This window comes from Zalophus californianus, chromosome 7 (assembly GCF_009762305.2).
Source record: "Zalophus californianus isolate mZalCal1 chromosome 7, mZalCal1.pri.v2, whole genome shotgun sequence".
Lineage (NCBI taxonomy): Eukaryota > Metazoa > Chordata > Mammalia > Carnivora > Otariidae > Zalophus > Zalophus californianus.
The window spans coordinates 10,582,335-10,597,572 of NC_045601.1; the positions used below are offsets into that span (position 1 = coordinate 10,582,335).

Below are 15,238 nucleotides of genomic sequence, written 5' to 3' on the forward strand. Positions count from 1 at the left end.
ACAGAGAGAGAGGGAACACAAGCAGGGGGAGTGGGAGAGGGAGAAGCAGGCTTCCCGCTGAGCAGGAAGCCTGATGCGGGGCTCGATCCCAGGACCCTGGGATCATGACCTGAGCCGAAGGCAGACGCTTAACCGACTAAGCCACCGAGGGTCCCCCACCTACTTTTTCTTTATTTGAGAGAGAGACAGAGAGAGCACAAGCACGGGGGAGGGCCAGAGGAGGAAGCAGACTCCCCACTGAGCGGGGAGCCCAACGCGGGACTCAGTCATGACCTGAGCCGAAGTCAGACGCTTAACCGACTGAGCCACCCAGGCCCCCGTGCCTTTTCTTTTTAATGCTCTAGTACTGAAGGGGTTGTTTCATAATATTTTGCTGTTATAAAAAATGATGCAGGGGCGCCTGGGTGGCTCAGTCGGTTAAGCGTCTGACTCTTGGTTTCGGCTCAGGTCATGATCTCAGGGTCATGGGATTGAGCTCCGAGTCGGGCTCTGTGCTGGGCGTGGAAGCCTGCTTGGGATTCTCTCTCTCCCCCTCCCCCAACTCCTCCCCCCTTTCCTCTCCCTCTCAAAATAAAAAAAATAGGATTATGTGTAAAGATACTAATGGATATTTAAAATATACTGTTTAGATAGACAATATATAGATATTCACTTGTTCACTTGTAAGCAAGTAATCGGCCGGTCAGTCAGTAATGTATTCAAGGAAGCTGGTGGGGTAGGCAGGTGGCTGGGGCCGAGGCTACTCTGGCCACTGAGGCTCAGACAGGCTCTGGCATGGGCCCCATCACCACACTGCAGTCCAGGAGGAGCAACAAAGCACGGCTGCCCCGATGCTGGTCGTTACACGAATCAGAGCACCACCAAGTTCACTCACAGAATAATGCGAACCGAGGAAGGTAAACCTTTATTAGAACAGGGACAGGGCTATACAAAAATCTGTTTTCTGTTTATCTGCTTTAATTTGGTGCTAAATACACCAGCACTATGAGGTAGCAGGTGAGCTGAAATATCCCAGGGAAACGTGAGAAGGGCCTTCCCTCTGAGCCACTGTATCATTTACACGGTTGATGCAAACACATTATATAGCTAGCTAGTGCCTAACAAGGTGATCCACAATCACCCCCCCCCATTTATTTTCATAATAAGAAAAACTGTAGGCATACAGAAACAAAAGCAATGTAACCCTCTCTGTCCAATATAGCATATAGGTAGGATATTGGAATGGTTCACCTAACTTTTGAAGCCGGATTCCAAACACTACTAATTATTTTTCCCATGTTACTGTCAAATTTTCAGAGTCTAAAAATGTGATACAACCATCATCAGCACTAACAAAATGTTCTTTCTACTATCTCATACCACGAAGAAAAATAGCTACCTCCAACACTTACAAGGCTTGTGAATTTCTGAGCTTATGGATTTATTGCATGTTCTGCAGAATATTTACTTGGAATAGGCAACTCTGAGATGTTTTGAAAGGAAAAATTATAGATTCTCTTACTTGGTATAACAGATATCTGAAATGTTACATAAGAAATAGATATTAAACATAATCTCGTTTGTTAATTAAATGATACATGCCTAATACTTAAAATTGTGAAATTATTCATTTTTATTTTTCATTGGCCCATAATAGTGTGAAAATCACGGCTTTGGGCTTTATGTTTCTCTCCACTTAAGACAAGATACCAAGAAATTCGCATACCCTGAATATCTAAACGAACAGAAGTACTATTGTTTAAGGGATGCCAGAAGAAGTACTGCCATAAAAATAGTATTCACTACATTTTGGTATTTTTTTCAATGATATTCACATCATGTCTCAATTTCACAGCCTGGCTGCATTTGGAAGAGTGCCAATCACTGGAGTGTGTGTGCCTCGGGAGGCGCTCAAAGGGCAGAGGCTTAGATGCTACGTTCTCAGGGCCAAGAGAACGCTGGGGACTGAGCAGCATAAAGGGAAACACTCTGCTGGGTGTTTGCTGACGTCAGTCAGAACTCTCCCACATACTCGGCGGTCCCATCCACCCCACAGCTCTCCAGCCCACTTCTCTGCTTAGTTCTCTGAAATGATTCCCAATTCCAACGCTCTGCCCAGCTTCAGACAGACACGCTCCACCACCTACCACCTCAAGCACCACCTACCACCTCAAGCACCACCTGCCACCTCAACCACCACCTACCACCTCAAGCACCACCTACCACCTACCACCTCAAGCACCACCTACCACCTCAAGCACCACCTACCACCTCAAGCACCACCTACCACCTCAAGCACGACCTACCACCTCAAGCACCACCTACCACCTCAAGCACCACCTACCACCTCAAGCACCACCTACCACCTCAAACACCACCTACCACCTCAAGCACCACCTACCACCTCAAGCACCACCTACCACCTCAAGCACCACCTACCACCTCAAGCACCACCTACCACCTCAAGCACCACCTACCACCTCAACCACCTTGGGCTTTCCCCCTCTCCTTCCTCTCCCTCCTGTCCCCAGTGCAGGCTCGAACAGTGAGCCTCTGCTTCCCAGTCGTGCATCTCCAAGGCAGTAACGTCACCCTCTTGGTCTCTATCACTTGGTTCGTCCCATGACCCCCATGTTCACTCCGGCTGTGCGGCCTGTTCTTTCACCAACCACAGCGTGTAGCGAGCACGTCCACCTCTCTCTCTTCGCTGCTGGACTCTGACTCCACCCTGTCATTTCTCTCCTGGGCTCTCACAGGGGTCCTTCTAACACATCTGCCACAGTTGCCACTTACTTATTTATTCATACGATTTTATTTATTTGAAAGAGAGAGAGCTAGAGAGAGCATGATGGGCTGGGTGGTGGGCAGAGGGAGAAGCAGGCTCCCCGCTGAGCAGAGAGCCCCATGCGGGGCTTGATCCCGGGACCCTGAGATAATGACCTGAGCTGAAGGCAGACGCTTAACTGGCTGAGCCACCCGGGTGCCCCACCAGTTTTTTATTTTTTAACAAAAACCCAGCCGTGTCACTTCCTGCAGAACATCTTTCAGCTAGGGTCCAAACTCATCCACACGCTCACGAAGGCCGAAAGGTTCTGGCCCCAGGGGTCCCGATGGCTTCCGTGCACTTGCCCTGCCCACCCCCCCCCCCCCCCCCCCGGCCCACTATGCCCCAGACGCCTTCCACCTCCTCAAACATGCCAACCCCTCTCCTGCCTCAAGCCTCCCCCCCACTCCCTGCTCTTCTCTGACTGACTCCTCATTCCTCAGGTCTCCACAGATAACTGAAATCTCCTCAAAGCCCTCCCCTCCCAACCACCCTTTCATGACCCCCAACCCATATCCCTGCACTTTGTGTCCTTTCTTCCTTTTTGTTTCTTTTCCATCAGGTCCTTTCTTCCATCAACCACCATATTTAATTATATATTTGTGGTTTAACTTACTTTTTGTTTGTTCCAAGACACTGTCAACCCCAGGAGGAACGCTGTCTGATTTATCAACACACCACCCCGCACCTAGCCCTTGCCCAGCCCGTGCTACAGGACATCACCTGTGAGGCCAGGGAGTGCCATGAGCACGCTTGCGCATGCACGTGTTAGTCATTCTCCAGTGGGCTTTTTGTACACTAACTCAACTAAGCCTCATCACACCCTTTAGGCAGGTCCTATTATTACCCCAGTTTCTAGATGAGGAAACTGAGGCTTTCCCCAAGGCCAGAAATTGAGTAGGTTGAGGAGCTGGGACTCAGCTATGTCTCGAATGGGTAAGTGAACTGGATGCGGGATGGCGGGGAGAAGAATGTCCTCTGGACCAAGCCTGGGCAGAGGTCCCTCTGCACTTACCTTTTCTCATTCCACCAAAGGGGTCCTTGTTAGGTTCATAGGGCATCCTTCCCATCACGTCAGGCATGCTCATGCCCTGCTGGTAGGGGGCGCTCGGAGTCATGGAGTTCCGTTTCGGGAATGATGAATCACTGGCGTCTGAGAATGGGTCGTGCACGCTGACTGTACTGCTTCTGAAGAGATGAGAAGGAAAGCACCATGAAGTAGCAGGAGCTGCCACCAAACGCTTGGTCAGAAAAAAGCCTTACTTGAAAATTAATGTGAAAACCACCCCCCAAAAAATGACACGTAGTAATCAGCATTTAAAAACTCGTGACAGAACACCACTTCTCCATAAATCGGATGTCGCGGGGCTCATGGAGACGCTTCTGCATACCTTCCGCCTTGCATCGGGGTCATCTGTCCATGAGGGGTGGAGGCTGGGGTCGGGGGCTTCAGGTCACCTGGGACCTCGGCCATCGAGTTACTGCCAGTTGACTGGGGGGTCTGTGGACCTTGCAAGGATCCTGAGTTAGCTGACAGTAGTAGTACCAAAAGAAAAGAAGGAAAAAACGAGAGGTTATCAAGTAAGCCCATTCTTCCTACTCATCAAAAAAAAAAAAAAAAAAAGGGAAAGACAACATGACTCCATCTTATTAGAATAGTGACAATATCCATTACTGGTAACGATGTAGTAAAATTAGTTGCTCTTACATTGTTTATTGTGAAAATCAGTAAATTTTTTTTTTTTTTTTTTAGTAATCTACTTGGCAACATACTTCATTTGTGAGCCATAAAACATATTTATACCTCTTGACTGGGTAATTGCTTTCCTGGGTATTTATCTCAAGAAAATAATCTAATATAAAAGAAGGCTTTAGGCAGAAAAATGTTTATTTCAGTGTTGTTTATAATGGAGATAATCTAAATGTCTGAGAGTAAGGAAAAATTTGGTATACCGATTTGATGGACTATTGTGCCATTTTAGGGAAAAAATTAGAAAAATTAGTACCAGATCTTAGGCAATGAGAAATGTTTAAGTTGAAATGCAATGATACAAATTAGTAATGAGCCTTATGTCACTTCAATGCCTCCTCAATGTCTGGATGTGTCTATCCTATGTCTATTATTAATAAAGTCATTTTTAGAGCTATAGAATCAGATTTGTTATTACAAAACCAAAGTCATGCTCTTTGGAGTTCCTTAACGTCATTATCAGCGTCCTGAGATTTAGCTTTAACTATAATTACACCATAACAGAGCTCAGAATTGAGCAGATCTTTTCTTTTCTTTTTTTTTTTTTTTGAAAGATTTTATTTATTTATTTGACAGAGAGAGACACAGCGAGAGCAGGAACACAAGCCAGGGGAGTGGGAGAGGGAGACGCAGGCTTCCCGCTGAGCAGGGAGCTCGATGTGGGGCTCGATCCCAGGACCCTGGGATCACGACCCGAGCCGAAGGCAGATGCCTAATGACTGAGCCACCCAGGCACCCCGAGCAGATCTTTTCAAAACTTAAACTCACTTCATTGGAAAACATAATATTTTAAGGGTTCCTGCTTTATCGGCCGCCTTTGCATGTTAGGTGCCCAGTAGACATTGCCTTCATTTGTTAATTAAAGAAATACTTATTGAATCAATAACATGCCTTCTATATGGCTTACTATATTGTTTTTTCTACTCCTGAATGCACCAGTGGCCCAAACTGACAAAAAAGACAAAAATTCCTGCCCTCATGCAGTTTATAATAAATGCTTTCAGAACCATCACGAATGGCAGAATCACCGGCTGCCTGTAAGTGACAATACTGTATATGCTATTATCTGGAGTCCCTTTCCTAGGAGGTGTCCAAGACCCACTACAATTACCATCAGCCACATCTGTCGAGGAAATGGGGTTCAACAAATCACTGAAGATTACAGAGCGCGCTGGGAGGGAGTCTGAGATGGAAATGAGTCTAGCACTTCCACTCAGAAAGCCTCAGCAGAATAGGAGGTCTCTGGGGAGATCAGGCCCCCAGGCCTGGCCTGCTTGGGAGTGAATCCTGAGCACTGGCCACCAGGGCCGTATAAGGTGTCCCCTGAGTGCCCGGGACCACAGCGACTCAGGGCAGCTCTGGGAGGTGCCAGGAAGACTGACTTGAAAAGTACATAATCTTTTTAATGTAGCTATGGCAAAAGAAAAGCTTAGTAAAGCATTGCTTATAAATCAGATTTTGGTGAAACCCTGGAAATACATATTAAATAAGTAGACTGTAATAAAAGAAAAAAGTGGCATCTTTTGTAACTGTGTAAGGATAATCCTACAGCTGTGTCTGCCCCAGAGAGCTGGCAGGAGAAACAACGTGCTTCCTAAATCACAGACCACACTCCACACAGCAGACCGTGCGGCTTCCCTGGAAACATGGTTCACAGGCTGTGATTTCAGAATGACCCTTATTTACAAGTATTCACATTTACAACTAATAAAAAAAAAAAAAATGGAAAAATTCTTCCCTCTGCCAGTGTTTTGTCTTTTCCTTTCAGGGAAAAAAAAAAAAAAATGAACGCAACCTCTTGAAGCTCCATTAATAGATGAGGCTGGTGAACGCTGTAGGATCTCCCTACCTTTTGCCAGAAGCTACAAATGTATACTCGAAAGTAAACAATGGAAAGGTTATTGAAGGTTAAGTACATTCACACACTTCAGACTGTACAGCCAGACTCCTAGCTGGGAAGATAATTTACACAGCACGAACCTGGTGCCCTAGTTCTGGCTGGGGTTGCAGGAAGGAGGGCAGGGAGGAGGAAAGATAGCCGATACGTCCCAGTCTACTGTGACTAGAGGTCACCCGGAGGGCACCTTTGTTTATAACCTGAACCCCTTTCTCATTTATCTTCCACTGAGGATTCCCTAGTTGGCTCCATGACAGGTTTTGTGACATCACCTGTCAGCTAATAATAGAAATGCAGTCAGCCACCTGCCAGCAAAGATGGATGGGTTTTTGGTTACAGATTTACTAATTGAATGCGGAGCTTCCTTGCCCCCCACCCCCACCCCCCACCGCCCCCCAGCTTCCAGGTGGCCCAGGCCACTCGGGGAGGCGATTCCTGCAGCTGTTCATTAGAACTCCACAAACTTATACAGGCTTATTATAACGAGATCCCGACGGCACCTCTCAGAGGCAGCCATACCCCAGGCCTTGCCCACTTTTCGTTTGGGGAACATTCTCTCATGGACTTGCTCCAGTCCCTGCAAGACCATAACCCGGAACTCCAGCGAGGGGCACCACCCAGCCAGCGACCGGTGAAGATCGTGGCGCACCCCCAAGGGCTCAGGGGTTCTACTGCCCAGAGGCTGGCGAAATGACATTCAGCCCACGCCAGCCACACCAGCCACACCAAATCAAAACCGGAGGACGGACGGGTGAGTCACAAGGCTAATATGGCCAAGGGATCTGGGACTTAGGCTGCCTCAGAGTGGCTGTTTAAAAAGCTGCCCAGCATGTTTCTTAGGAATCTTTTCATTTAGTTTGCCTGGATGGGCTGCTAAGACATACACCATAATTGCCTTCTGATGGGGAAAACGGACTTCTAAGAACACAAAGTTTGGCTGAAAATTCGTTTTTAAAAATTTTGTAGTGTAGGAGACCCCAACAGGGCAAACGGTTCAGAATAATTTTTTTTTTTTTCCTCCTTGGGCAATAAATATATTTCATTTTCCTTAATGCTAGTTCTGGAGAAGCCTGGCTTTTGGTTACAGGGCTGATGTTCCTCACTACCCCACTGACCGGTCTGCGTGTCCTTCTGTCCGGCTGAGCAGGGCGTTTTGAGCAGCACAGAGAACACAGAAGCAAACCCACCGGCCCCGTGTGCTCGGCGTGAGGCCGCCTGGGCTGTGCCCTGACCGGGAAGCTTGCTACAGGACGCCCTCCCTTCCCTGCCTCCAGTTCCCCAAGACTTCGGACCGTGTGGACCACTGAGAAGAATGTATTGTCAGAAGTGCATCTGCAACCCAAGCTCTTTTGTGCAGTTAAAACGATAATGTTGCCATAAAAACGGTAGTTTAAAAAAAGGGAAAAAGGGAAGAGCTGACTGTTGAGAGAACAGGCCCTACACTTTCTGAAGGGTCTGTGCCTCAGCGGGATTTCTTGTACTGAAGCTGATGCTCGCTGGGAGAGCTATTCTCCATACAGAAGTACAGCCCATTCAGTGACACGGGTTTTTCCTGGCAAATAAAATATACCTTTACATCTTTGCAGACCTCGCCACTTTGGTCCCTACACCCCACTGAGTTTTTATTTTGGAAAAATAGTTTCAGGGCTGTTCACAGGCAGCTTGTTTTACTCTGTGAACTGAATGTAATGTTGTGAGACTTTTAAAATTAGATTTCCCAGTTTTTAAGGTATACCGTGACTGCAAAGTCTTCGGATGCTTAAGGGTGGGGTGAGGTGGGATTTCTAATTGTGTTTAGAACTGACAGGTCTAAATATATACCTCGGTGCATCCCCTACAAGTGCATCTCGGCCCTCCGAAGTATTTAGGCGAGACCTCTTGATTAGGGACCGCAGACACTCGCGTTGCCCTCCAGAAAAGGAGCTGGAGGAAACAAGGAGAAAACAGCTCTTTGGCTCACAGACACCTCCTTCTATGTGCAGAAGGTGTCCCTGTTACAGTGCCATTTCAAATACAGGCAGAGGACTACAGTAGGTCCAGGCATAATGCTCGAGCCGGACGCCACTCACCAGCAATGAGATTTGGGGCCAGTTACTTGGATTTTATGTGTTAGTTTTCTCATGGCCTGTGTGGTTTTAAGACAGTATGTGTGTCACAGGGCTGATATAACGATTAAATAGTAGAGCACTTGGGAAGGTGCCTGGCACACTCTAAGAGTCTACGAAATGCTGGCCTTGGGTCCCAGAACAAGCCTGTGTGATGGGAAGTGGCAGGAATGGTCAGTCCCGTCTTGCACGTAGGACCGTGGCTAAGTGTTGACCATCACTTGGGATGGGGCCACGTGAGAAAACAGCTGGATTTCACTTGAGTGAGGTCACCACCCAGAACTGGGGATGATGTGGATTTCTTCCTCTCTAAGAATACTGTATTTCCCAGAATATAACGATCCAGGAATCTGAAACGCTAACGGGTAGAGCACAGGTTAGCGGGAGAGCTGACAGCGTGGCAGGGTCTCCAACGGCTGAGTGGAGAGACCGGAGAGAAGGCAGGTTTCATTAGTTTGGTTTCGCTGAGAATGCAGGTGAACCGCATTATTCCCAGGTAGGGTTCCTAAGACTCCCGACCTCTAGGTGAGAGCTGACTGACTGCTGGGTCTCCCAGAAACAGGGCTGCGTGGACCTTTCCCATGCCAGGTTCGCTGGATTCCCTACAAGCGAGGACTTGCTGGGCAGGGGACGTTGAAAACTGCGTGCACATTTCATTTTGCTGACCCACAGCTCTGAGTGTCCCCAACAGAAGCAGAAGTGGCAGGAGCTGGTGGCTACACTGCAGGGTGGCGTCTTCTGGGAGCGCTAAAGTGTTTGCACAGGTTACTGGGGAGTTAGACGGAGTGTTTCTAAATACCTGTAGAAGGAATAGAGGCATAGAGCTCAGAATTCCAGTGTCTCTCGACCAAGTAAGGTAAAGCAGAAGAATGGTGCCTTCGCAATGTTGGCCCGAACTGTATCCTCTTCCCTTAAGCACTGCCAACGGGGGCTCCGATACAAAACACCCCTTGTCCTCAGAGATCCCGCGTTCTGTCTGCTTTCCTAAGCAGCGGCCTTCTCAGGACCCCCGAGGGGCTGCAGGGGCTCGTGGTGCTCAGCGCCCCGTGGGGCGGCGGCTGCCCCTGCCTTTCCCCGCCGACAACTGCAGTACCCGCACTTACCAGGAGAGGGCGGCTGGAGCTTGGGCTGCTTCTTGGTGTCTGCCGTGCTGAAGACTTCCGGCGGGGGCTCCTCCCCGCGCTCTATCTTGCACTCGAAGGCGAACAGGTACTGAATATACTGCTTTTTCAGGGAGCTCGCTGCGCTGCTTGAAGTGCCAACATTTAGGTTGGTTGCCAGCTCACGCCACTTCTTGTTTTTATTAACCTAGTAAAAAAAAAAAAAAAAAGGCAGGATCATTGGTTTGCAGCAAAGTGGCTTGTTTAAAGCCAGGAGACAAAAAAAGCACTTAATGTCTTGGTTTACTTTTTTTTTTTTCATTTGCCTCTCTTAACTAATGCTCATTACTCCCACTCAGTAGTGCACAGACAGCATTTACAGTTATAAAACCATTACGGGACCTGCTGACAGCTACATAAAAAGCACTGCTCGTCGAGATTCTTCTGCCTGGTGCACCTTCTAATGCCTCACACTCTTCCAGGCCGCTGTGGCTCCCAGCCAGCGATCTTCTCCAAGCAAATGCACGCTCCCGCTGAACCCCATCCCACCTCTCATCTTAACAACAACAACAACAAAAAGGCATCTGAAAACGAATTTAAAAAGCAGTAACATAACTGTTCTGCAATGTAAGTGTTTGAGCCCTGATACGGAAAACAGTGTTCCCTTCCAACAGCCAGAGGCTCCCAGAAAGACGAGGCTGTTAACTCTAGCCGAGTTCCTCCTCTCAGGAGGTTTTCCTAAGGTGTTGGGCAGAAGTGACACTGGGGGCAGCCCACACCAGCCATTAGCCCCGGTGGCTCTGCCAGGCCACCAGCTAGCCGCATGGTGGGCCCAGTGAGCTGGTGAAGGCGCAGGGCACGGGGGACTGCACGGGGTTCCCACGTACACTCAGGCTGCAAAGAAGACAGCCACAAAGTGAGGAGAAAAAAAAAAAGGGGGGAGAGAAAGCCTGAAATGCTACAAAAGGGTTTGGGGCATTAACTTCTGATTCCCACTTGGGCCAGAGTTATCCAAGGACGAATGCCTGAAGGAAACATGCAGACCCGCAAATACTTGGGGACTATTTTGCCTTTAGGTATGCACGCCTTGTGCTAAGTAGCATAGTAAGGGTTAAGGGAACAGTGGGTTTTTTTTAATGAAATGTTCCATTTTTGGATTCAAACTTTCTCACAAAGCTCTTTATGTCCATTTACTTAGTACTAAATGGTGCATGATAAACAAACGGATGGTTGCTCGCGAAATGCCCAATTCCACTTTTGGCACTTAATGCCAGGCTGCAACAAGCAGGCCTGTGGGTGGCTTCAGAAGGGCTGGGCAGGGTGTTGCCTGGGACACCCTGAAAAGCAAGGCTTTGCACTGATCTCTATGTGACTGCAAGTACCTGCCCCGACCACATCTGAGGGCCACCAGCCAGATATCAAGATGGGGTATGAGCGACAATGTGGCCAAGTGGCTCACCACTGTGCATCACAGCTATGATCAAACGTCCCTTGTTAGCTAGGCCAGCAACGAGCCTTACTTGCAGACCCAACACGGTAACCCACACCGTTGACAGAGTCCAAGTAAGGTGTCCAGACACTCTCTATACTTGTTTGAGGGTGACAGTGTCCCGAGGATTCTAAAATTCTATGCCAGGAGGTTAGGTGCCGAGGGGAAAGTTGGCGGGGGGGGGGGGGGGGGGGGGGGGGTGTCTAGGTGCAGGGGAGAGGTGTGCATCTTGAGCTCTCTCTCCACTGACCAATTCTCACTCACGTGGTCTGCACTGTATGACTTACCATCCATTTCCGCAAAGCCTGGAATCAAGCCCTGTTTCAGTTCTACACTGCGGGTCTCTGGTGGGATGAGGCACCCCAGGGAAGGCTGAGAACAAAGGCCTCTCCTGCATCCCCCAGAGCTGCACAGCGCTGAGACCAGCGCGGGCCCTCGGTGACACTTGTGGATGAGGTGACTCACTCTTGGTCCCACGGTACCTGACTGGAGCGCAGGGGGCCACACTGTGCACTAGACCCCCCGGGGCCCAGAGTAGCTCCTCTCACTGATCTGGGTGGGAGCCCAGGTACTGGCAGGTTTTTAAAGCTCCCCAAATACTACTAACAGAGAAGCAGGCTGAGAGTTGCTGGTGGATGAGAAGAGCGCACGTCTCAGAATGAGCAGGCCGGGCCCGCGCCCACTGAGTGCCCTGGGCCACATGATCGTACCTCATTCCGTGACAGCTTCCTCCTCTCTTGGGGGCTGATGCCTCCTGCATTTTATGGGTATTCAGAAAGACAAAGCCAGAACAACGGTAAAGCACAGTGCCCAGCACGCAGTGGGCACGTACCCAGGGACACCCTTTTCCCTGTTCCTCTTGCAGGACCCGTGCTCGGAACTAGACGCCATGCTGCAAGTGGCGCCAGGACCCTGGTGAGGACAGCGTGGCCCCCTGGGCACAAAGACGAAGGGAGCACTGGCTGAGAGGGCAGGCACCGCACAGCCCTGACATGAGTGCCCTCTGAGATTGGGCGTCGCCCCTGCTGTCTTCCAGCCTCAACCCTGTGCAAAAATGACAGCTCTTGGCCCTCTTACGGCCTGGGTACTGGGGACGTGCTGCTGGATGTGGGACTTTGTTTCCTTCATCAGTTGCTCCGGATAGAGGGAGAGTGAACTGGATTTAGAACTGATTGAGACAATTAATTTGGTCATTCGCAAAACATTTCCGGAGTATTTCCTATGGCATCTTGGCAGAGCCCACAGAATTCTACAGCGGTCAGGGACCCTAAAGAAAAATCTAGCCCAACCGTCTCACTTTACAGATGAGAATGGAGGTCCACATAAATGACCTGCCGAGGTCATCCTGCGAGTTGGTGGCAGGACCAGGGTCCCAAGCCCTAGTGCTCTCCCTGCAGCACACAGACATGGAGCCCACAGGCTTAGCTTTTTCTTTATGGGGGGTAAAAAAAAAAAAAAAAGTCTGAGTCTGCACATTCAAAGAAACGTGCAGGGAGAGCTTCCGTACAGTGTCTCTGCGACTCCCTCACGTACTCTCACCTGTGCCAAGCCGCCAATCTCTTTGACGCAGACGTAGAGCCGGAACAGGTCCAAGGGCTTCTTGCCCACGGCGGGCAGACTTGAGACAGGCGAGCCCCTCTCCTCCATGAAGGTAAGGTATCTGTCGACCCATAGCTTTCTCTCCGGCTCATTCCCCAACTCATACACCTTTGTGATCTTTTCCCCGGTGGTGGTGGATGAGCTGGACTTCTAGTGCCCAGAAGGGGCATTTGGAGGTGGGGTATGGGCGGGCAGAGGGAAAAGGGAAGAAGGTGAGAAGAAAGTCATGAGCTACCAAATACGAGAAGAGAAGAAATTTAAAAACTACTGCTATCACACAACAATTAGGAATGAAGGCTACTAGTTCAGGCACAAACTATACATTTTCTTAATTAAGACTTTACTTTGACTTTAAATAAAGGGCCCAAACTCCCCCTTTTATATACTTAAAGAACAACAACAAAAACCAAAAAACAAAAACCTTTTTTTACTTGATATAAGCGTTGAATCCCAGAAGGCATGATTCCAATGACACCTCACATTGTTTTTAACGATAGAAGGGTGCTCGCTCATAGAATCATCAGTGAATTTAAAATTTCACATGTCCGTAATATTATAGAGCCCCCAAAACTATATGGACTCTTACTTCTTGTCAAAATAAGAATGGCTAATGTGTGTCCTCATTAAAATGCTAAAGCATGTGGAGGAAAGCAGATGTGGGACTTGCTGCAAAATGTAAGGTAGGTCCCAAATCCCAGGAACTGGTGGTGTGGGCTCTATGCTCATTTGCAAGCTTTACAGACTAGTGGCCAGCTAAAGTCTCGGCATTTGCTCATGACTAGTTTTCCCTACTTAAGATTTCTTGAACTTCTCTACCAAGGCAAGGGGCTCCTAGAGAATTATTTAAATGGATTTCTTAGGCAACCATGCTTTAATCACAAACACATGTTCTATTTCATTCTCCTTGAACATCTATGGATAGAAATATACACTTACTTTTACACACGTGGGTTTATGGGCTCATGTGCTTTATATTGATGCTCTAATTCTTGTCTTTGTTTTTCTAATTACAGCTGATAGTAAAATGTCGAAAGTTACTGTTTCTGCATAACTGAAGCCCACCTTCTGGGCTATGGGATCTGGAAAGGTTAACACTTCTGGTCCTAAACAGCTCAAATATCTATCTTTCCTTTCTTTTATGTCTCTATATTTGTAACAGTGATTTGTGTACTTGTAATCTTTGCAACTCCAGGGTTATTGTGAAAAATTACTTCTAAATTCTCAATGAAGATTTCCTTGGAATAAGAATTGACTTCATTTCCTCATGTGTATTATTTACCAGTTATCATCTGCAATGGATAGCCATTGTTTTAGATGGGAGTTTTTCTTAACTCTTTTCCATTGTATTTAGCTTAACAATTTTAAACGCATAGCTGAAATTTTGGGGGTTAAGTAACATGACTGCCATTAAAGTTTGATGTTACTTTATTTAGCAAAGGATCCCCAATAAAAGTAGGACCTCAGAAAGGATGCCTGAGAACGAAACTAACAAAGCTGGTGAGTGGCATTTTCTCCCCCACTTAACGTATACTTCTCCTGAGCTACTGCTGCTGAAATTTTAAGCCTTCAGACTTAGAATTATTGAGGCATAAAATCTTTACATTAAATACAAAAAAAAAGGGTGATACAAATTGATGTAAGTAAAAGATTTAGGGTGGTAGGATAAAAAGTGTCATCTTTTAGAATTTACACTGATGTCAAGGCTAAACAGTAAGTCACTTAAACATTACTTTTATTCATATATATATATAGCTACATGTCCATGTGCATACTCAGAAAATGGAACACACTGTATATCCAAATGCTAAGTTTTTAAACTTTCTCTTCCATATTCTTGTACCCAAGGAATATCTGACTAGGAAAAGAAACTGTCCTAGTGCATTTTATACCACATTCCAGAAGCTTTGTCATCACTAATGGGGTAGTTATTACGAAGAGGTTTCTAAATGCTAGTTTAAAAATAAATTTTTCCTTTTGGGGAGCAGTAGAAAATGGGTCCAACGTTTATTGAAAAATGAAAATTAGAAATAACAGGAGGAAAAAAGCATTATCACCTAAAATCAATAATAATAATAAAAAAACCCCACCACCCTCTCTCTTGCATTTCATTTCTGAAAAATTGAGAAGTAAAAGTTCGATATTCAATTCAGGGTAAGAGAAATAAAAGCAGTCACTTTGATTTAAAATTACTTTGAGTGTCTCTACCAAAATTCTGAATGGAAGATTCACCTGCCATTTCTGGCCTGGTCCTCTCCATGGCCAAACTGGGGAAGGCTTCTGGGAGGACAGTTAATCAGGACCCGAGCAGAGAGACTATGCAGATGTTTGTTCCCATTTATGAAATTAATGTATCCCATAACCAGAGATGGGCCTAAAATAACAGTATACTTAGTTTGGCTATATATATTTTCACTTTTCTTGCCATCCTTTGTTAAATGAACTTGAATTTAATTAACTTCTGCACACCTCAATTTGTTCTCATAAAGTTAGAAAAA

General features: G+C 47.2%; 1 protein-coding gene across 11 annotated transcripts in view; it reads right to left on the minus strand.

Moving 5' to 3' along the window:
- ARID1B (AT-rich interaction domain 1B) overlaps positions 1-15,238 on the minus strand; it is a 437,415-nt gene that overhangs the window by 16,899 nt on the left and 405,278 nt on the right. For all 11 annotated transcript variants that reach the window (XM_027601115.2, XM_027601112.2, XM_027601114.2 and 8 more), the window contains 4 exons: positions 12,684-12,893; positions 9,659-9,863; positions 4,195-4,333; positions 3,819-3,991 (listed from right to left, as the gene is read on the minus strand). In XM_027601115.2, the coding sequence (XP_027456916.2) occupies positions 3,819-3,991; positions 4,195-4,333; positions 9,659-9,863; positions 12,684-12,893 (727 nt within the window). The remainder of the gene's footprint in view (positions 1-3,818; positions 3,992-4,194; positions 4,334-9,658; positions 9,864-12,683; positions 12,894-15,238) is intronic.